At 39.4% G+C, this 22,429-nt stretch overlaps 2 protein-coding genes across 16 annotated transcripts in view; both read left to right on the forward strand.

Moving 5' to 3' along the window:
* Window positions 1–619: 619 nt before the first annotated feature.
* tmem44 (transmembrane protein 44) lies at window positions 620–9,142 on the forward strand. Of its 12 annotated transcripts, none has more exons than XM_019880139.1 (10): window positions 620–864; window positions 1,631–1,757; window positions 1,827–1,917; window positions 2,079–2,188; window positions 3,113–3,199; window positions 3,292–3,462; window positions 3,590–3,715; window positions 3,856–3,930; window positions 4,045–4,116; window positions 7,519–7,785. In XM_019880139.1, the coding sequence occupies exons 1-10, from the start codon at window positions 677–679 to the stop codon at window positions 7,699–7,701; spliced, it is 1,230 nt and encodes a 409-aa protein (XP_019735698.1). In that variant the 5' UTR covers window positions 620–676; the 3' UTR covers window positions 7,702–7,785. The 12 variants fall into 12 exon arrangements, 10 of the variants coding, with proteins under 10 accessions (XP_019735698.1, XP_019735696.1, XP_019735697.1 ...); XR_002169480.1 differs by lacking the exons at window positions 4,045–4,116; window positions 7,519–7,785 and adding exons at window positions 8,591–8,749; window positions 9,026–9,142 and having other exon boundaries at window positions 621–864; window positions 2,028–2,188; window positions 3,807–3,921; XR_002169479.1 differs by lacking the exons at window positions 4,045–4,116; window positions 7,519–7,785 and adding exons at window positions 8,591–8,749; window positions 9,026–9,139 and having other exon boundaries at window positions 621–864; window positions 2,028–2,188; window positions 3,856–3,921.
* A 3,594-nt stretch (window positions 9,143–12,736) lies between these two features.
* The window catches only part of atp13a3 (ATPase 13A3), a 34,977-nt gene continuing 25,284 nt past the window's right edge, over window positions 12,737–22,429 (forward strand). For all 4 annotated transcript variants that reach the window (XM_019880237.1, XM_019880238.1, XM_019880239.1 and 1 more), the window contains exons 1-2: window positions 12,737–12,978; window positions 20,375–20,462. The gene's annotated coding sequence lies outside the window, so the exon portion shown is untranslated. The remainder of the gene's footprint in view (window positions 12,979–20,374; window positions 20,463–22,429) is intronic.

Below are 22,429 nucleotides of genomic sequence, written 5' to 3' on the forward strand. Positions count from 1 at the left end.
GGGCACACATTGACCAACAACCATTCACACTCAAGGTCACACCCAGGGACAATTGAGAGTGTTCTCTTGCTCCGCCATGCATGTTTTGGGAATGTGGGAGTAATCATGCAAACTCCACATAGGAAGGCCGGCCGGAATCAAACGCATACATTCTGCACTGTGAGGCGGACGTGCAGCTAACCAGTCCATGCCACCTTTGCATGAGCTTGAAGGTGAAAATGAAAGAAATGCTTTGAAGAGAATACTTCTTTAAAGAAGAGAATACTTTTCTAAAAAAAAAAAAAAAAAAAACACCAAAATTAAAAGAATAAAATTATGAAGGTGAGCTGCGGATCAAATTACATTGTGCTGAACCAGAACAACAAACAATTGATCGGAATCAGCCATCTGTGTTGTTTACTTTCGTCTCGAATGCTTTGAAGTCGCACTTTCCTTGAATGCCACATTCTTCTGCGTGTACGTGTACACGGTGATAATAAATTAAATTACTAAACATAGTAGACGGATAATTTATCGGATCTAAAACAATAATTCCAGTGTTTTTATAATTGTAATTTCACCACGCCCACCTTAAAAAAATGCGTCAGCACCACACCCGAATAAATATTGGCACCATTTTATTGGTCAATTTCTTCCCGCTGCTTGGCGAAATGCAAATGTGCTACAAACTGTTGACATGGCCAAACCGAGCCAGCAGCAGATTGACTGGACCAGAGAAGACCACAACTCGTTTCTCTCGAGTCTCCTCACGTTTTGGACGACTTCTTTCAACTCTTGTTTTACTAGTCGTGACCCAGGACAAAGTTGCATTTCTGTTCGGCTTGTTTGCTTATCGTCTCTTCTGTTACTCGTCTCATGTCTTCAGTAAGTGCCTTTCACTCAAATCTCTTCCTCAATTTTTTTTATAAACAGTTAGTCCTTATTGATAAATACGGTTGATCAGTTTCTTTAAATTGGCGTTAAAGTACTAAAATATACTACAATGCTAACTAGATGCCAATTAAAGTGCTGAGTAATTGGACAGGTGTGTTAATTTATTGATATACACGCCCCATTGAACAAGATGCTCCATGCGTGATTCGTCAGCGCGTCCGCCATATTGGGTGTGTCAGATATGCAAGAACTGACCAGTAAATGCTCTGAAATTTATAAAGCCACAGCCTACAACGTGCGCAGAGTTAATTCTATTCATTCATTCACACAAACATGTTATATAAAAATATTTTTGATACAGTTATTCATCAAAAACAACGTATGTAACTTTTAATTTGTGATTATAAATGTTGATTTCTTGTGTGGAGGATATCAGTCAGTACCAAAACAATGTACTGTACCGGTATGTATTTTGGTTCTGTATGTTTGCATTTGCAGTACTAATGTGCTGTATGTAACAACATTACCGTGATGAAGATCACTGAAGGTTTAATATAGTAATTTAAGATGAGTCTATACCATCCTGAAATTTAGATGTTATTTGGGTTTTCTGAATGGAGAACACGACCTTTTACATATATTTAAATTTTGAAATGATTGTATTGGTGCTATTCATCACTCAAGGTGGTCTGCCTGTATTCCCCTGTGGGTTGCTTCTCTGAGATTTCTATTTAAGTGTTACTTCTAACCTTTCAAGTCTCGTGGGTCAGAGGTGCAAACATCATGGAGGACATCCTGGACATACTGTTACTTCCCTCTACTGTTTCCTTGGTAACTTGTGTGGATTCACTGGAGCCATTTTGTCCAGGCAGCTGCACATTCAAGTAAATGCAATATTTATTGTATTTAAACACCAAGGCTCATTTTAGATATTAAATCACACTTATCTACAGGTTTTTATGGGGCTTATCTCTGCTTCCCTGGATATGGTAAATGTTATCTCCTGGTGTATTCCACTGTGTTTTTGCAGGAACTTGCAAGCAGGTAAGTTAAAAAAAATACATTTATGATGGATTTATTTCGAACATCAGCTAGTCTGTAATTGTCAAAATCAGGTTGCAAAACAGCTGCTTATATGTGGCATTGTGCTTCAGAGCGAAGGCAAAGAATGATCAAAAGGCGCAGGAGATCTCACCTACTTGCAGTTTGTCTGCTGGCAGTACTCACAGGAGGTTTCCTGAAGTCAGGCGTCCTCCACAGTCCAGCAGCAGACAGGGTCTTCAGAGGGAGGAGACTGCTTTATGTTGCCCTGCAAGTAAGATTGCTACTACTACTACTACTACTACTACTACAAGATTTCAACTGAGACAGAGACAGAAGAGCAATGATGGGATTGTGATGTCTTGGCATCACCTTAAAGCATTTACGAATCCTCCAATTGGGTTGTTCTGCCGTCATTGTTGCATATATATGCCTTGAGGTACTAGTCACCAGCAAACTTGAGAGCTTTTGATGGCGACAGGTGACTGAAGTCACTTCACATCAAGTAGCAGTTTGGCAGATATGAGTTAATATTCTTCAAGAAAGTGTCTTCAAGCTGTTTGGCACTCTTAGATGAAGGTTACTGTCAAACCAAACAGAATTATTGTATTGTATTGTATTTAAAGCAACCACATGGCATCCGCTACCTCAATATTAACATAAAATGGGAACTCCCTAGCCACACGGGGTAACAACGTACCAATCAGCATCGTTGTGGTGGTGTTGTTACCCTGAAACCGGCTAGCACCTGAACATAAACGGTGCTGCAACACATGTAGACATACCGCAGAACAACATTCACAGGCATTTAGAACTTCTGTCAAGAATGACTAATGTTGTCGCACGGAGGAGCTGAGTCTCCAGGACATAATATTAAAGATTCATACTTTCCTCATTAAAAAAAAACATAACAGTTTTGGAGGGGTTTAGGGCTGGAACATATTAATGGTGTTTCCGTTCATTTTAATGGTGAAAGATTTCTGTTAAACATTTGTGACTCAATTAATTATTCAGATGCTCACTGAGCTCAAGTCTTGAAAGATTTTCAGAAAACAAATGTGACTGAATTCTCTGGACATCCCAATTTTTCAGAGACTTTAGATTTGTACATGAACAATATTTGAATTTCAAATGGTGCAGCATTTCTCATAAAAGTATTAACTGTATCTTTACTCCTTTTTCGTGGATATTGTACTAGAACAACACTGAAATCTTGGGTTACACCCTTGGCCTGGTGTCTTTCGCCATCACCTCTACCTCCAAGTTCCCCACACTTTACAGAGTCGTAAGTGATCATGTTTAACAATCCTTGTCTCCAACCAGCAAATAGCTTGCAAATAAAGTTTTTTTTTTTTTTTTTAAATCCCCCTCATGCAGCACAGAGGGAAGACACTGTCAAGATCTCATATTTTCTCTGGAGTGCTGTGCCTGCTGGCGGCTGCCCTTTATGCTGCTGCCATACTTCACTACGATACTCGGGTCAGCTTCCTCCTCAGGGTCATGCCTTGGCTGCTGTCTGCAATCTCTGGTGCCTCACTGGATCTTCTTGTATCCTGTTAATCCTGAAATAATAATAATAATAATACAAATCTAAATTGTGCAAAGCACACACAACCATTTATTTCCAAACTCAGGATCCTGCAGCAGTAGTTTTGACCTTTGACACATGTGTCAGACTATAGTCCTCCATTGGTGTCACTTGGGAACGAGGCAGCAGCCTATGAGCTTTTCTGCAGAAATGGAGGGCCTCCTCAGTGACTCATATCAGGACAAAGCTGCTGGCAAGCATCATGGTAAACAGGTCGGTCTTTTTTCCTCCATGTATAGTATATCCTTCATTATAGGTCCTTTTGAACATGTTCAAAATCAAACCTTTTTGTCTGTGATCTAAGTGTTACCTTTTAATAAGACCATTATGCTATGGAACCTCTTTCTTCAAAGGGCAAAAATTTCAATTCGACCGAGATGGGCCGCTATATGGACGTCAGTATTGATACCACAAAACAAGTAAGCAATGTTAGTTCACACACTAAACACCATGTCCTGCATGTAAAAATAACACAACCTCAGAGCCATTCCTAAATTTCAGCATATAAAGTAGATGTACTGTATATCATACTATATTGACAGATGTACCCCAGAGAGGCAACAGTGTGTGGGAAGGTAGTGGACACCAAGGTTCTGAGCAGGACAGGCCCAATGGTACGAGTTGATGCTTGTGATACAACATGTGACTCTTCAATTGTCAATTTTGATCGAGGAGTGGGTAGGATTGGTGAAGTAATATTACCGGTACTTGGGATAATCACTAATTTGACATTACTCATACAGGGTACGAGTACAGCACAATAATACTATAATTTCAAGTTAGTACAAGTGCCACCCAGGAAAAACCACTAGATGGTGCCCGACTACTATAAAACTTTACACCCAATGCATGTAAATGAAATTTTGACTAAACTAGTTTAAGAGGTATAAATAACCATGATTTGGGTTGTGGTATGATTATAGTACAGTTGTACTCCTGCAAACTACAACAATGGAAATGTTGTGTAATTAATACCTACTTAATACAGTGTCAATCCAAGCTCTTGTATTAGATGACTTTAGATGGTGTAATGTTGTGGATTGTTGTGTAACCAACCGCTTTGCAATGTGGAAAAATTTAACATTGAGACTTTCACATGACTGCTGGGGAAGTGAGCCAATCAGAGGTCCTTCCCACGAGACAAACGGTCAGCCAGTTTGATCAGCTGCTCCAGCGAGACCTTAGAATGCGTGCAATTCTGTGGCTTTATAATGTCAGAGATGATGGTTTTGATATCCATAATAGGCATGCGTTGCACACCTGATACAGTGGAACCACTATAATTAATTGTACTATTGGCAATTCGACCAACATTCTTTGATGTGGAAAGGCTTCTAAATTTCTAACCAACGGCATGCATTATGCCACACAAGAGCTCCATGGACCCGACGTGGCCACAGTTGAGCAAGCATCAAATGATTAACACTGCATTTGTTTCGGTTTTTCTTGTGAGACAATTAAGAGTGTGAAAGGAGTGACATGTTGACATTCCTGATAAAACTTTGAGTAGTTTGTTTACAGTTTAAAATTAAACTGTAAACAAACTAATACTGTAATATTAACTGTGGCCAGTTTATATTTTCACACTTAATATTTACGATGCTTCCATGGCTTATAAAGGTTTTTATGGCAAAAGTCTGAACAAAGAGAGAGTCAAATAGCTTCCTGGAATGGATTTTATTTGATGTCTATCTCACTTTACTGGAAAAAAGCAAATGTGTTTGTGATAAGTTGTATCTAACACCACAAAGGACCATAGAAAGTGAATGGTAATATATCTTTACAGAACTTTAGCCACAACTGACCTCTGCTCCCAAACGAATATTGTGTTCTGTTGTTGGTCGTGTCTCCTGATTCTGTGATATGACTCTATTAATGAATGCCAAGCCAATCATAGCCTTTTTATGAGTCGTCATCCAAATGAGACCTAGCTGTTAGCCTTGAAAAGAAACACTTGAAAAGTTACATTTTGTGACTAATCCAAAGTGTTGCTCATACTGTACCTCACTTTTGCCGGTAGATTGGATGCACAGTTGCATTCTATGCGCCAGTATTGTGCGCAGTGCAGTTTCATAATGAAACAAAACAGTCTTGAGGCCGGGAAAGTTTTGAGGGTTTATATTATGTGCTGCCCAATTGTTCTCCTGTGACAGTGTTGATTAAAGCTGGGCAGGTCACGTCTGCGTAGGAAAATGGGTCCCTCTTTCTGTAGGGGGCCAGCAATCTCTGCTATTTTGGGAGACGGGCTTTTTTGTTTTTCCCCTGCTCAGGAGTCATTGGAGTTCATCTGACAAAAAACAATACCATATTTTTTTTGTACTAGAGGTCACCCCCCACCCCCGATCTCCTCTCCATTAATTTGGCTTGTCCTGTTTTTTTATTTTCAGCATCAAAAGGCACAGTAACCGACCAGGATTCTATGTTTGGTCACAATGCGAGGCAGAAGGAGAAGAACTAGAGGACAAGAACTGTAGTCAAGGCAACTAATAAATGATGTAACTGCTGCCACCGCTAGCATGCGGTATCCGCCATGACATGGATTGACTGTTGACAGCAGCTGAATGCGTAATACCCAGCCAGGATTCTACCTTTGGCTAAAATGCAACCTGGGATTTAAGTGAAGGTTAGCCATTAAACTGAAAAGCAAAACATATTTCCGGAGGTAGAAGCAGAAGTTTTGAATCCCTGCTGCCATCGACATGTGTAGGGAACGGAGATAATGGGTATAAGTCTGAGCTCTCCTGTTCTTGGTCTCTATTTTTGTCAGGCGGAAAAAAAAGACGGTTTTAGCTTACGAGTACCGGTAAAATCTTTCTTTTAAAAAATGCATTCTCAACAATTTTAGGAGCCATTTTTTTCAGACTCTAACACACTTTGGAGTACAAGTTGACCCATTAAAAAAATAAAATGAAATGGACCATGAAGAAGAAGGAAAAAAACATACAAAGACGCTCCGGAATACAAGTCACATTTTCAGGGGAAAGTATTTTACAAAGCTGAGACCAAAATGGGAGGGGTCTGACTCTCCAACTAAATCCCCATTCCCTACGAGTGAGTGTGTTCGCAAATATGCTTTCACTGCGCACTGTTGTCACTGTTGCGGTGGACACTGTATGCCAGTGGCGGTAGCAGAGTTATGTCACACAGTGTCCAGGACAACAGTTCTGCATCTTCTAGTTCTGCCTCCATTTCTTCCTCTGTGTTCTTTTGGTGTTTGGCATATATAGTACTTTTGGTGCAGTACCCCCACCTTCTTGAGCATGTTATAAAGATGGTGGCCACCGGCAGTAATGTATGATTACTGCTGTGTCAAATTACTGTGCTGCATCCTCCCAAGCCTGAATTTGAAGGTTACATGAAGGAACTTCTGGTGCGCATCGACCGCATGCCGGTTTCCAAATTCACTAGACCTGTCTAAATTCGCCAAAGTTTATACAGTCCACGGAGGCCATTACATGAGGAGCCTTCAAAGGACCCAGCCTGACGAGGGTCCTTTGGAAGACTCAGACTTCGAATTTGGACATGGTATACTACTTCTATCTTTTGGCAGTTGGAAAATACTTTCATTGCATTCTCGCAGGTGGAAAGAGGGTGGTGGTAATGCACAGAAAGTCAAACATGATTAGGGAACCGCTCTAATTTTAATATATAGTAGTCACACCTGAGTAAAATCCACAGGACTAGCCAAATGATGAAAATGGAAGAAAAAAAATTGACAAAGTCTAAAAAGTGTAAATGCTAACTAGATTGCTAAAATATATTGTGATGACAGCGAATGTCCTTATAGCACTTTCAAACTATAAGATAGTACAGTATTGTGCAAATTTGGCACTTGAATCAGGAACGGCTCAATAACATTTTTGGTTGAAATCTGGATAAAAATGCGGATCCAGATTTAGTCATAGATTTGACAGTCAGTCACTCTCTGCAATGAATGGAATGGTAAAATGGTCCATTCATAACTTATATTATGCTGATTACCCTTGATTATACCTGGAACTCTCCTTGTTTTGTAGTGGGATTTTGAAGAGGGAAATGCACAGTGGAGTGAACCAAACGCAAAACCCCAGAATGGAGAGGCGTTCCCCTTGCAAGAGTGGCCAAGCAACCCCAAACCTTTTAACATACGCACCTATGCCTCATGTATACTCCCTCAGAATGGTGTGTCCTGTCACGAGTCTGTCAGCCAGTCCAAATGATGAAGAAATGGCATCACCATGCAACTAATCGGATTATATTGCATGTGTTGTGTTTTTATTTGCGATTCAATAAAAAAAAACATGAAAAAAGGTACCGTACTCTTGAATACTCAGATTTTTTTTTTTTTTACTGTTTCCCTTGGTGCACTTTGAGATTATTGGGTTGCATCATGTTTTTTGCAAGTAACTCTAGGCCAGCGATTGCCAGCCACTGTCCCACAGCACATTAATGTTCTGAGATCATCAATTGTACAGTGGGCAATTGTCAAGTTTCATGAAATTAGTTCATAGATTACTTCCCTCAATATTGGGCCACGCGCTTTTTGTTGAATTTGTTCTGACAGCCATTTTAAACACATATTTGGGTGCAGAATCTAAAACTGATCTCAGTTTTTTTCTCTATCACGTCAAGTTTTTGAGATGTAGGATCCCCCTTAAAAAAAAAAAGACATGCGTATGTATGTTGCTAAAACACTAAGATGGAATAGTTACAAGGTTTGAAAAACTTTTCTTTTTATTGGTTTTAGCGTGAGGTTTTTTTTTTTTTTTCATGTATAGACTATTTGAGTTCAAGATTTTGAAAAAGTATTGTCATAAGGTAAACTACAATTGCCAAATGACCCTCCCTCTTCTGCTTGGCCGAACAGTAATACTAAAATACTTTAATATAACCCCAGAAAATTAATGTTTGAAAATAATTGACAAAGACTAAAATGGTTAGTTTTATAAATATAAAATATAGTTTGTTTTCATTTTGGTAAAGGCATTTTATTTCGTGAATGAAACAATTTTTTCAATGTTAATTTAAGTTATTTCAGCTAGATTTCATTATCGATACTAACCTTGGGGCAAAATTGTTCATGGTTGTCCACCTTGTCCACTCATCCAGAATCTGTCACGTGAAGTACCTGGACTTGTCCCTGGCTGATGACATCGTCAGGCACGTTCTGGACCTGACCACCTTCAAGAAGATGAAATCCAATGATGAACTACTCCTTCATTCCCAAAGAATTTTTCAACACTTCCATATCCAGCTTAATAAGAAAGGGTCGTTCAACTTTTTTTGTAGCCATAAAACTCAAAAAAGCTACTATACTGTAAATTTTAAAACCACATTTTACAACAACATTGAAACAATAACCATCTATCCATTTTCTTGAAGCTGTCCTAAGCAGGGGTGGGGAAGTTTGCTTATCAGGGGCCATTTTGGCCATAGTTCCTCACTCCACAGTTTTAATGCTTTGACTTTAATTTTTTTTTTTACTTCTTATTTGTCAGCACAATTTAACAAACTAGTGTGTGTCTTTTTTTTTTCCCACAACAGGAGAAGTTGGTGATTGGAAAATCATTTTACCCCTGAGCAGTGAGCTGAGTTTGATGAGGACTACGAGAACAAAATAAAGCAAGTCAACATTACATTTAAAACACAGTTCAAATGGGTTTTCAACTTTTCAATGGCGACAACTTGAGTTATTTCTTTCTTGATTCTTGTTTCTTATCTGGGGGCGGGGGTGGGGTTGTTGCACAGGTTCCTTGAACAAGCAACTTCTGGGTAAAATATGTTATCACTTATTTGATTAAAATAAGATAGGATAAGTAGGTTCACACCCAGAATGGAATTTGGGAAAATGAAGTGTAAACGTAATTTATAATTTTGACTGTTGCATGGCAAATGGAACTCCTAGCCTAACTTCTGCTTTATAGGAATTGTAGAGGGAAAAAAAAATTCACGTGCATCCTATCAAAGGAGTTATAAAATAAATCATTCCGTGATGTCATGCTGTAATTTGTTTCATTGCTAGTGAATAATGTGTTGAGGCTATCAAGACTGTAAATTAGGGCAAGAGTGAAGGGTGTGGCGAAGAAGCAGAATAGTTGATCAGAGGTCCACAGTCCTCTCCATCATCCGCCTGCTCCAAAACCTTACGCCATGACCAGCAGCGTCCGAGGGCATTTTTAAATGAGCACTTTCCTGAAGTTTGATTGTAGAACAATACAATGATTAGATAAACTTTAGGGAACACGTGATAAAGCAGTTTCTGGTTTCCGCATTAATATCATCCATTTTCTCATCCGCTTATCCTCACGAGGATTGCTGGCGCATTAATCTCAAATGTAATCAGATTTTTCGCAAACTTAGGTGTGGGTGGATGCAACGCCCATAAAAAAAAAAAGTGACTCAATGCGTTTTTTTTGGGGTTTTTTTTACTACACTCAGGACATCATAATGATAGCCATTTTTATGGCCGTGGCCTGTTTTTTTTTCCCTCTTATCAGACTGTCAACATAATTGAGGGAAGCAGTCTAGCATTGTGACATTTTTTTTCTGACTTGTTTTTATCAGGCTCTGTTGTCAACTACTGTCTGAAAACAGTGACTAATAGTCGCCCAAATTTATATATACAGCTCTACTCATGTCTACTTCAACCTTTTGAAAACAAAAGCGTTCATCACAATATTTTGGATTTTATTGATGTTAAATGTGAGCTCCCATGAGGAAAAGCCATTATCACCTCCACAATGATACAGCTAAGATTAGCAGTATTAAATTATTTTAGGCAGGTCAGAAGATAATTTCGTACAACTAGCCTTGGCTGTGGGATAGGCTCCGGCACACCTGTGACTCTTGTGCGGAAAAGATTCAGATGATGGATGGATGAATGGAACTCTGACCAGATGAAAACGAATCAAAAAGAACTGATGCTTCACTTGTGGACAGCCGATCCCTCTTTCTGATACTTTCTTGCATTTTATTTGTAGCATCAAAACTGTCTAAGTCAAAGAGATGATTTAGGCAGAAAGTGTTTTGATTGGCCAAGATCATAGGAAGAAACGAAGAATGATGCAGCAGTGGGAGGAGTGTAAAGTTATGCAGAGACCACAATTTGGCCGAATAAATGATCTGGGCAATTATGCTATGTGGTGGGTGATATGTTTTAATTAAATATTTGTTGAGAACTATCCATCCGGTATTGTTAGAAAATGGATTTATTTTTACTTTATATTACATTTATGTCAACATTTGTTTTTTCATCAATACTTTTTACTTGTAACTTTAATGTGTCATTGAAATATCCCTGTACCTAGTTTCTGAACGACTGAAGAGCGAGCCGTTTATTGCAGTGCTTCGTGTGCTTTGGCCAGTTTTGTATGGGTTTGTATTCAGTTGACGCAAACTAATGTCATCATAAATGCTGAGTTAGCATATTTATCTCTGGGCCTCCTCTTGCCCCTTTCAAGATCGGGTGTCAAAAGAAAGCAAACGGAGTCCCAAATAAAAAGGTGGAATCTTGTTTGCAGAAGGAATGAAGGGCATGGATTAGGACATCAAGCAACAGTTTGCAAAGGCCCATTGTGTTGTTCTTGTCCCGTACGTCAGCGATCGCCTTACTTGCCGAAGGCATGATTGACGCCATATTGTCTGAGCCGGGGGGCGGTCTATTCTGCAAGTTTAGAAGCAAGAAATGCAAAAAATGCTGAGTAGTTTCCAAACACATGACTACAACAGAAACTAAAGATCAATCATTTTTTAACTAGCTGTCAATATTTTCAGAGTACTTTTTCCACCTTGGATAGATGCATATTCTACTGTACAAATAATGAGGCATATGAATGTACTGTATGTCTAGCCAGGGATATTGTCACAAGAGGAGTGGAATTTGGACCCATAAGCAGACATGACACAGAAGTAGAAAAGTAAAAGTGTTTATCTACGAAAATACAAAGTAAATACAGAGAGCAGGGCAGGATGCAGAAGACACTTAAGTTAGCTACTGCTCTGACTCGGAGAAAGCTTGACGAATTGACAATATTTCACTGAGTAATCAGAGTTGATATACTGGAAGACATTTGGCCTCTATGACATAATCAAAACCCAAACCATAGCATGATTACAGCAACTGCGTAGCAACAGATAAAGGAAGAACCGGTCACAACAGATGTATTTGAGAAATGTAATAAGTTGGTAGGACGGTTTACAGGGGCGGATGGAAATTACTGACTCGCTGTGGCGACCCCTGAATAGGGACGTGCCGAAAGGAGAAGAAGAAGAAGAATATGTTGATGTTGGAGCAATTTGAATTGGTCAAGAAATTATATATATATATATATATGTATGTTTTTTTTTTTTTTACTGTGAAAATGTTTCTGGGAAGTTTAAAAATATTTAGGTTGAACTAATTTCAATGTCTTATCCTTTGTCCAAGCACTTCATATGATAATATGACAAGAGGGACTTTTTGTTCTACCTAAAGCAGTTTCCAGACTGGTCAATTACTAATTTGGCTCCAATGATTTTGCTTTGTGATATTTTTTTTGGTTGAGTTTTTCTTGAGTAGTGACTCTTCGATTAACGTGTTGTCTTCTTACCTGTGCAACTTCCTTGCCCACATTCCCTGATGAGTGTGAAACTGCATTGAGCCGAGATGACTAAATGGTCACATTGAACAAGTGATTGTCATGATTCATGTGCAATCTGTGCATTTTATCGTTATATATATATATATTTATTTTTTTTTTACTGTGAAAATGTTTCTGGGAAGTTTAAAAATATTTAGGTTGAAATGATTTCAATGTCAAAAACGTTTGAAGGGGAAAACATTCTGTTATATTACACGAATGTTTTGGGAGGGCGAGGAATTGGGGAATATGACAGTGAAACGTGTGGAATTTAGTCTATGTGGGAATTGTTAGAATGTGGACCATATTTTTTAACCGAATGGTTTAAATCGGTAAAGAAATGTGGGCGGAGAGAATTATGTAAAAATATCATCCCTTAAATGTAGGAAATTTTATTAAGAGGTTTCCGGAAGATGAGAGGAGTGGAACGTGTAGCATTTGGGGAACGTGGCTAATTTGATGTTGGACTGGTTTCAATCAGTCAAGAAATATGAAAGGAAGAAGGAGGGGGGAATCTGTTACAAGTGTTAAATGGTCTGTAGAATTCACCGAACAATAAATTAATAATAATGAGCATTTTCATGCTATGCAAATTCGGAGGCAGGTTGCACAAGTTTGTCCTGTGACGTAACAGACGTCACGTCCTGTCAAAGACGCACACAGCCGGTTCAGGCCAGTCGACGAGGCGCAAAAGTGGAGTGTCTAGCTGAGCTCAGCCGTCAACACAGCACCGCCTCTCAACTCGCATTGTCGGGTCCACACCACATTTTTCTGGCACAGAGCCGCATCTTCTGTTCAACGACGTCCCCCACAAGATAACAGCTGCTGTTACCTCACGATGACTCGAAGGTGATCTTCAGCGTGTCCCGGTGGTTCTGGGTGAGTGTGAGCCATCCTGCTGTCATTCTGAACACGTGTGGCGGTCGTTATTTGCCGTTGACCAAACGCTAAAAGCTAGCTGCCGCCAGTCATAGCTCCACCTTGAAGGCACGACAGTTGTGGGCGGCTGCTGAAATGCCACACGAAGCGTATGGATAGTATTTAAGGTCGCGACTTGGTAGGTGGTTTTGGGTCAACGGTCTGACTTCGCCAACGTTAGCCAGCTAGCTCACTAACACCTCACAGAATTCCCTGTTAAACCTCCCTGTTAAAAGCTCGTTCTGCTTCAATTTGTGCCAATACTTGTTTGTGGTTTATTTATTGGTATTTGGAATGTTTTCACCGTGACAACTTAACTTGATGGTGAACCAAAGTGAACTCAAGATTCTAAGTGTCTGCTATCATCAAAGCAAATTCAAGATTCTATGTTTACAAATCGAATTTCTCTTACGGAGGTGAATAAAGTATATCATCCATCTAGCTCAAGTGTTTATCATATCCTCAACCTAGTAGCGGAATTGCGCATATCTTTTTTTAACTTTACTCTCACAATATCAATAAAATATCCAAATCTGTTTGATTAAAAAAAACACAACGTTTGTATCACTTGATAGTTCTGAAATTGCTTAAAAAAATGAAATTAGCAGTTATTTTTTAAACCGTAATGCTGAGTGTGGGTGTAATGTCCAATTCAACCTGACTATGATCCACCAAGTGGTTTGAAAATCGGATAATGGCTTCCCTTTGGTTTCGTTTGCTACTCGTGGACCAATTTTGCTGACTGACTGATACATTTCTGTTAAAAATATCCACAAATAAGCTCATACGGGCGAAAAATCTGAGGGCTTCTACAAGTCGATGCGTCAAAATTATTGTGAAATTTCAAACAGCGTGACTTGCCCTGAAAACTCATTTTGAATAGCGCAAATGGAACATTCTTTCAAGACCAATGTGGGCAGGAGAATAGCTCATGTACTTTAGTAATCGGTTTATTTGTGAATGTATTTGTTGTACTGGAGATGGTTCGAGGTGTTTGAAGTTTGTGAAGCGCACTTTTCTTTCCTCGTGAATGCCTGCAGGGTGTAAAATACAGAAAGATAAATAATGAAAAGCAAAATACAGAAAGGCACACCAATGCAAGTACTGTACAATAAATAAATATGAGACAAGCTAGGCATAAGTTGACTTTTTACATGGAGGAAAACAAACTAAAATACAATTGAGTTGTAAAGTCATGTTGGGACTGAACAAATCATGCAATATCAGGCTGTACAAGGTCAAAACACGCCCACTTAATCTCTGTTTAGCAATGTATTCACAGTAGACGTGTCCCTACATTTGCAGGTAGCAAGCTATGCTAAGATAATCTTAACACTCTTGCATTTAACAAATATTAGTGTCTATCTCCCATTTTCCACATCTTAATTTAACATGATATCTAATCTGCAAAAGCACACAGTGCATTTCAACTTGTGGTACAATGGTAACAGTACATTCTAACAAGTGATGGTCGGTTTTACACGAGCATGTTACCTACGTCTGTGTTGTCAAGGTGTCACATGAGTAGCCTACTCAATGTACTGTATTTTTACATACTGCACATATTCTACATTTTCCCATTCAAGAAATACATGAGCACAAATTTACAGATTTTGTTTTTCTTTTATGATATGACTGTGGGCGGCCCGGTGGGTGGTCCAGTGGTTAGCGGGTCGACCTCACAGTGCAGAGCTACCGGGTTCAATTCCAGCTCCGGCCTCCCTGTGTGGAGTTTGCATGTTCTCCCCGGGCCTGCGTGGGTTTTCTCTGGGTACTCCGGTTTCCTCCCACATTCCAAAAACATGCATGGCAGGCTGATTGGACACTCCAAATTGTTCCTAGGTGTGAGTGTGAGCGTGTATGGTTGTTCGTCTCTGTGTGCCCTGCTGGCAACCGGTTCAGGGTGTCCCCCGCCTACTCCCCAAAGACAGCTGGGATAGGCTCCAGCACCCACCGCGACCCTTGTGAGGATAAAGCGGATCGGAAAATGAATGAATGAATGATATGACTGTGTAATAGGCATTACGTTTTTTTAAATGTCTTAAATAGGCTTAAAAAAAAATCTTAAATTTGACTTGAAGACACATATAGGATCCCTGCAAAGATGGAAGCATAATTTTCCTAAATGTCAGCATGAGATGTGTTAAAATATTTGAGAGTACCAAGCCTCTGCTTTTATTGTTGTAAAAGAAGTACTGGTAATCCAAGGACATGTGATTTGACTTAAGTTTAAATTCTGTAGCGTAGTTGTATTTTCTGAGGTCTTGCCTCCAAAATTACAGATTGTTTTCCTTTGGACTGCATCTTGGCACTTCTTCCGTTCACAAGTCACACTCAAGTCAAAATGTTTCTTGAATCACAACTGCTTGTGTGAGTTAAGTGTTAAACTGAACCACAAAGTAGTTGTCTAAATTTTCGAAACATGTGACAGACTATTAATCTAGTCAGGCATAGAGGAAGACATAAAATACATCTGAGGCTCAAGAATAAGATAACATTTAACGATCCCAAAATGGGGCACTTTACGCACTTCCAGTAGCAAGAGTGCATACAGGAAATAAAAAAACAAAGCAAACCATCAATATTGTTAGTAGGTGATAAATGCTCAGGGGTGGCAAGGGACAACTTGTTTAGTCCATCAGGGGGAAACGAAGCGTATGTGGTCATGGATTTTTGGTAAGGCCTTTTGTGATAAACGACATGATTGGCCGTTGAGTAGAGCACAGCTTTGCTATTATGGCCAAAGAACAAGAGGGGAAGTGATAAAGAAAGCACATTGAGTGCATAGCACGATGATAACAAAATGCATTTTCCTCTGAATACTTCCATGAATTATGGGTTTTGTCATTAGGTCATGGCTCATTGTTCCCCACTTCCTTCATGTCTCTCCTTCAGAACAGGCCAGAAAGGTACAGGTCACTATGTGTAAAATATACAGAGACTAATGCTGAGCGCTTGTACAAAGAACCATTTTTTGTACGTAGCTAATACTGCTTAAAAAAATGAAGCTATCATAGTGACAAGCCTGTAGAGTACAGAAAAGTCTTCAGTACCTGACCAGAAATTATCGGACTTTTCAATCTGTCCGCTGCTATGATTTATCCCCCTGACAACAGTGTGCTGACACAAGCTGCTTTGTATTCACTTTAAAGGTCAGAAAGTGGAATAAAGTTTGTTTCAAGAGAGTTTTCAGGCATGAAGCTACGAAGATTTGAATCTAGTCTCACTTCACCCCACCCAGTTCTCCCAACGAAAACACCCCCCACTCCCCACACAACTCACTCACACGTCAAGGAAGCTACACTGCTATCATGTGCTGTTCATGATGAAGTATTTCCAGAAATTAAATGTTAACGGTTTGGTGTTGTATATTTGGAATGTCCAAAACGTTAAAACAATAGCTTAAAAAAAAAACGTTTGTTTCTATCTTTTTCCATTTTCTCACAATCAGCATGAGGCAATAGCTAGATATCATTAGGTTTCCAGTTTCCGAAGAAAGAAACGGACAAAGATACCTTTTGTAAAAGCATGCGTTTCAAGCATAATTTCAAGTATTCCACCACAATTTTTTTTTTTTTTTTGTCATAGTGACACCTCAAACATCTAAAGACTTTCCCTCTACAAAACAACACCAAAAAAGGGCTTTTGGAAGCAAAAATATTTATCTGCACTCCATTGAACTGATGACATGAACCATAAACAGAAGGGGAAACAATGAGTTCAGTGAGTGTATGCACATGTAAGTGCACTGTACGTGTGCATGTGCGTCACCTCTACTCTGCAATCTCATGCATGTGTGTGTCTCCCTCACCTTGCAATTTATGATTTAAAAAAATTTTTTTTTTTTTTTTTACATTATTTCTCTTACCACGCAGGTGTCTCATGTTCTGAGCTGTGCAGTGATGGAATCTGAGTGTAAAATGATCCACGCTGTCAGCTCTGAGGATGAAATAAACTTAACACCAGAGTCTGTTGTTAAAAACAGTGGCGCTTTTGTTTATTTATTTTGCTGTAAGGGTCATGTTTGTTACTTATTTTTAAGTGTTCCTTGTTTATTGCTCATATTTTGGACATCATTGAACTTGAGCGGGTATGTTCACAGAAATAAAGCCACAACTGCCAAAGAAAATGTTTTGGTTCATGGCTTATTTTGGAGTAATGAACATTGATTCCATTGTTACCTCTTTATCTGTGAGTAATGCATAATCCTTAGAAGATCAGAAAGTCTTAGCTATTGGGTAGAAACCTTGTGTGTCTATTTTTGAGTTTTCGTCGACTAAAGCTATGGCTGAAACTAAAAAGCATTTTTGCTCAAAAGACTAAGATTAACTCTAAAATCGCTGCCAAAAACAACACTCATTACTATCATCAATTGAGTGCTGAGATAAAGCTAAAGGTCCATGATTGTCCCTTACATGTGCTCTCTTTGTCATTCCACTGTGGTGACATACTGGGAATGTAAACAAAAGCCTCAACACATACTGGTGGCATATATACTTCCAACTATGAAAACGTCTATGTGTTAAAGCAGGGGTTTCAAACTCATTTTTGTCGTGGGCCACATTTTAATTCCCATTTCCCTTGGAGGGCCGTTGTGACTGAAACCAAATTTTAAAAAGTCAATAACGGTTTCTTCAACTATTGTTTAAGTTACTGTAATGAGGGGTTTGGTTACAAGAAAATGCTTACAATATGTCTCTTATTTATTACATATGAGAATTTAAACTTTTGGTCGAGATTTTAGCAAGCGTCATGGAAGTTGACATGTTTAATTTGCTTTTGCGGGCCTCATAAAATAATGCGGTGGGCCCTATCTGCCCCCCGGGCCTTGATCTTGACACCAGTGTGTTAAAGGAACAAAATACTCTGCATTCTCAGGGAATTAAAATATTTTTCTGCCTGCCAATATATCTCATACCAAGTGCCTTCTTGTTTCAGCTTGCTCTCCTGATCATACAAAAGATATGCCTCAAACTTAGTTTGAGCCAAATTGGTTTCTTTTTGCCAAGGTTTGGCAGTTGCATGTGACAAAACGCCCTCAAATTAGATACCGTATTTTCAGGACCATAAGGCACACTTAAAAGTCTTACATTTTCTCCAAAATGGATGGGGCACCTAATAATGCGGGTCACCATGTGTGCAGAGTTCCAAAATCAGTGAAAGCTGTTGTGACTTTGATGAGGGGTCTGCGTGACTGACGGATGTTGTGCCGACAGCTGCTTACATTGAGGAAAGGTGGAAGTAACTGAGGACAGGATGCGGACGTTAAAGTGAGAAGTGAGGGCGTGAAAGAGGATGCTAACCCCCAGTAGGTGTACATAGTGTGTGTGTGTGTGTGTGTATATATATATATATATATATATATATATATATATATATATATATATAAATGGCACCTACGAAGAGAGACACTTGCAAAGCACAGTTGAAACTGCAAGCTATCAGTTATGTGGAGGACCAAGGGAATCGAGCAGCTGCGAGAGAATTCTAGATCAACTAATCGATGGTGTTGATCAAAAAATAACGTGAATACATTGTTAAATATTTCAATAAAGTACAATCAAACTCGGTTTTGCTCCTGCTGCCTTTTTAAAAACATACGCTAGCGTACATGCATGCTACTGCATTTTTTTTTAAGATAGCGTATGCATTACCATGCCTGCGTCCAATAGAATAATGCGTCTTGTGTATGTGTTAAATACAGAAATAGCACTCGTAACTGACACTAGGCCTTTTAATACGATGCGCTGAATGGTTGTGAAAATACGGCAAAACAGTATAGGTCTTTATTTCTAGACACATCTCTACAGAATTTCACAAATTGTAATTGGTCATGCTGAATTCAAATTTGAACTTGTTTCTTGTGAAAATGTGAGCTATATTATTCAAGCAATTTCGCCCATGTCAGTACATGACTTAAATGTCAGGTATTGCAGCATTTTGCACTGTTTTGCGCTGGTAAAACTGGTGCGACCAACTTTTTTAGTTGGTCACACCAACACACGATTGGTTGCACCCCGTTTATGGGGCCGTACAACATGACCATATTTACTGATGTATAGTTGTCTCAATTGGCATACCATAGTTTTGTATGATGCAAAGGTTAATGGGGACTGAAGATATATTTGCGAAACATTTCACTGTAACACGTTTGTTTGCAACAAACAGCTCGGGGCCGTGGAGGGGCGGGGGACATTGGTTTTTGGTGTGAAAAACCGACACAGTTATCATGTGTTCTTCCATACTAAGATTGCAGTAAAGGGGGCTAACTTTAACCCTTGCTAGCATGCTGCCAGCGGCACACGTAAAGAGTGCATCATTGGATTGACATGCTATTTTTTTCATTTATTTTTTTTTTTGACAAGCAATGTTATGATGATACTGCAGCCAATCACGTGTCATTGGCTATGTGTAAAATTGTAGGATTAGTCCCATTATTTGCAGACGTATGTTTCTGCTTCATCGCCAAGGCTTTTGTCATTGGTTCCCTCAGAGCAATTTTAACAGACAAATGTGCCCTCTGCCAGTGGTGCAAATATGGGAAAATATTTACCTTGCCATACTCTGTTTCAACTCGGCAAATGGGGAGTGTACACCTTGAATTTTGTCTGATAGATACATGCCGTTGGGCATAATTTGAATTTGGACAGTTCCTATTCTCTCAAATTTTCTTTTTAGTTTCTGCAGCAGGACAGTATCGGTAATCCAAAACACACTAGAAAGTCAACTTCTAAATGCTTTAAAAAAATAAAATGGTTTTAAAGTGGCCAAGTCCAGAGTTAAATCTGATTCAAATGCCGTGTCTTGACCTTAAAAAGTCCAAGCACGTTAAAAAATACTGAGTTAAGTATTGCTGAATTAAAACAAGTCTGGGCCAAAATCTCTCCACAGAGATGTAAGACTCATTTGCAGTTACAGAAAACGCTAGACTTCAGTTCTTTCTGCTCAGTGTGGCCCAACCACTTCATTTTAAAGGTCGGTTACTATTTCACACATGACAAGGTGGCTTTGAACCCTCTCGCCTCCGATTTTATGTTTACCCGGGCTATCTTTGATATTTACATCTGTTTGATTATTTTAAATATGAAACTGTGAAAAAAGGGAATTTGAGGAGGTAGTTAATGTATTTTGCCAGCACTGTATGTAGCTGGCTGGCATACTCTATGATTTGTTTGCAATGTGCGCTCACAGATTAACAGCTGTCTACTAGAGTCAAGCACACACACCACAGGCATTGGCTAATGTATTGATATCCGTGAGCCACAAATCAGTAGCCTACCAGACAATTGGTAGATATATTCAGGGAGCAGGGTGATGTGTTAACATGAAGTTTTTGTGACTATTTTCGTTCCCTTAGGGTTCCAGGTTGGTGTGGGAAGAGCAAGCTAACTGCAGGAGACCACCTGGGGCAGTTTGTCCTGGGCTCTCAAGGTCGAAGCAGGAAGGTTGGTACATTCTTTTTTTAAACATGGTTTTAGAATGTTTTCTGGTGTGTGTGTGTGTGTGGGGGGGGGGCATTCCCTGTCTGCTGTTGTCAGTTTGCCTTCCTCTCCATGGATATCCTTCTATAAATTCAGGGAACCTTTTTAATAACGGTGCTGTTATCAATTAGCTAATGATGATGATGGGCCGATATCTGTGAAAAGATATGTGATCGCGATATGCCGATCAATACCTTTCCTCGCCGATCACAAAAAACAGTCACCACCAGCTCATACTTTGCAGCATCTAGACAGCAGCCTGTGTGAAGTGTAGTGTCCCCCTTTCCTGCACTTTACCAAAGCAGTAACTGAATCATATGTCTGTGGATGCTCTGCACGGTCAATTTGAAGTGTTCTGTTTTTGTTGAAGTGTTCAAAATTAAAATAGTATGTATGTTTTAATCTGACTCATGAATGATTAAAAAAAATAATCGAAAGTTTATTTGATTTTGAAAATAATTGTGAGCAGCTCTAAAATTTGAAAATAAATGCAGCTAAACCAGGGCAATCTCACTGTTGGATGATTGGTATTGAAATCGGCAGCATAAAACCGTCATCGGAACTGCCCTATTTTCCAGAATATAGCGGGAAGCAATAATCATGCGCATTACCCGAGCCAAGAGAGGATCACAATGATTCCAGCAATCATTGTTCAATAAATGGACTGTAGGCGCACGGCACTTGTGTGTTCAGTGTAAGGTGGGATGTTAACGTTTGGTCAACATGTAAATACATACAGTAACGACACAAAAAACTAGGTTTGAACCTAAAACCCGACTTGACACTGAATGTGGCTCCTCCAGTCAACCCAGTGGTGTACCACTACCCTCTTTAAGTAGAAACTTTTGATGTCAATTTGACCTCAAAGTAGGAGCACAAACCTTTGAATACAGTATACCTATTATATAACCCCTAGTTATCACACATTTAACAACAGAGGTTAATTTTCAGCGCAATGGAATCCAAAGGGCTTGTAACTTATTGACAGTAGATACTGTCATGCAGTCTGACCTTTCCACCACAAAGGCTTAGTATGTTGCCATGCATATGCCATGCATAGGCCATTAGTTATTTTGGGACTTAATGAAATACTGTAATGTTTTCCACCACTTACCAACAACCAGTACAGGAATTTCTCCGCCCCTACTAGTTTGCATAAGGTACAATACAAACTGAGGTCATACTGTAGACTTCCTACTGGATCATTTAGGACTCAAAGCGCAGCCTTGATGCCAAATAATTCAACCACAAGTGACATTTATGGGAAATCTGCACGATAGTAACTGGAAAGTACTTTAGGAGCCTCTTTTGTGCAATTTCTGAAGTTTATTTTTGCAGTGTTTATGATTGAGTATATTTGATAACTGAAAGAATTATAGCTATCTTTAGATGGCCAAAAGTATTTGAAGGGAAGGTGCTAGAGGGCTGCTGTTGTCCAATACTAGGAAGGGTTTGGTCCAGAGCAAAATATTCCGCTGGACGCTGCACCGCCCATCCATGTATAGTTTGGTTGATAAGATCAGCTGTGAGTGGAGAGGCAACAGTTGCCCTTTACGTACATCATGTTAGGTCTGGTGGAACTGATGTATTTCTTGGTGTGCTTTTGATGTTTACATTTTCTTCTTTAGTTCATGAAAAACATCTCTGGAAACGGTAACTAACGATGCTTGTGGAGGCTCTCAGTCGTACAGGAAAGTTCCATCGTAGAAAGGGTTCTGTCAGTCGTCATCTGTACCTGTGGGTAAAAAACAAAAAAGGACGTTTCGCTTCTCTCACAGAAGCTTCGTCAGCGGTAGACAACTCTGAAGTCTCCGTGAAGACTCCGGGAAATTGCTCTGCGCTATAAAGCTGAGCGTGGCCTATTTGAGGACTGGGTGGGGATGGTTAGTCACGCCCCTATGGTGAAGAGGCCCATTGATTTCTAAATTCCC

Source organism: Hippocampus comes, unplaced genomic scaffold (assembly GCF_001891065.2).
Source record: "Hippocampus comes isolate QL1 unplaced genomic scaffold, H_comes_QL1_v1.1 scaffold151, whole genome shotgun sequence".
Taxonomy (NCBI): Eukaryota; Metazoa; Chordata; class Actinopteri; order Syngnathiformes; family Syngnathidae; genus Hippocampus; species Hippocampus comes.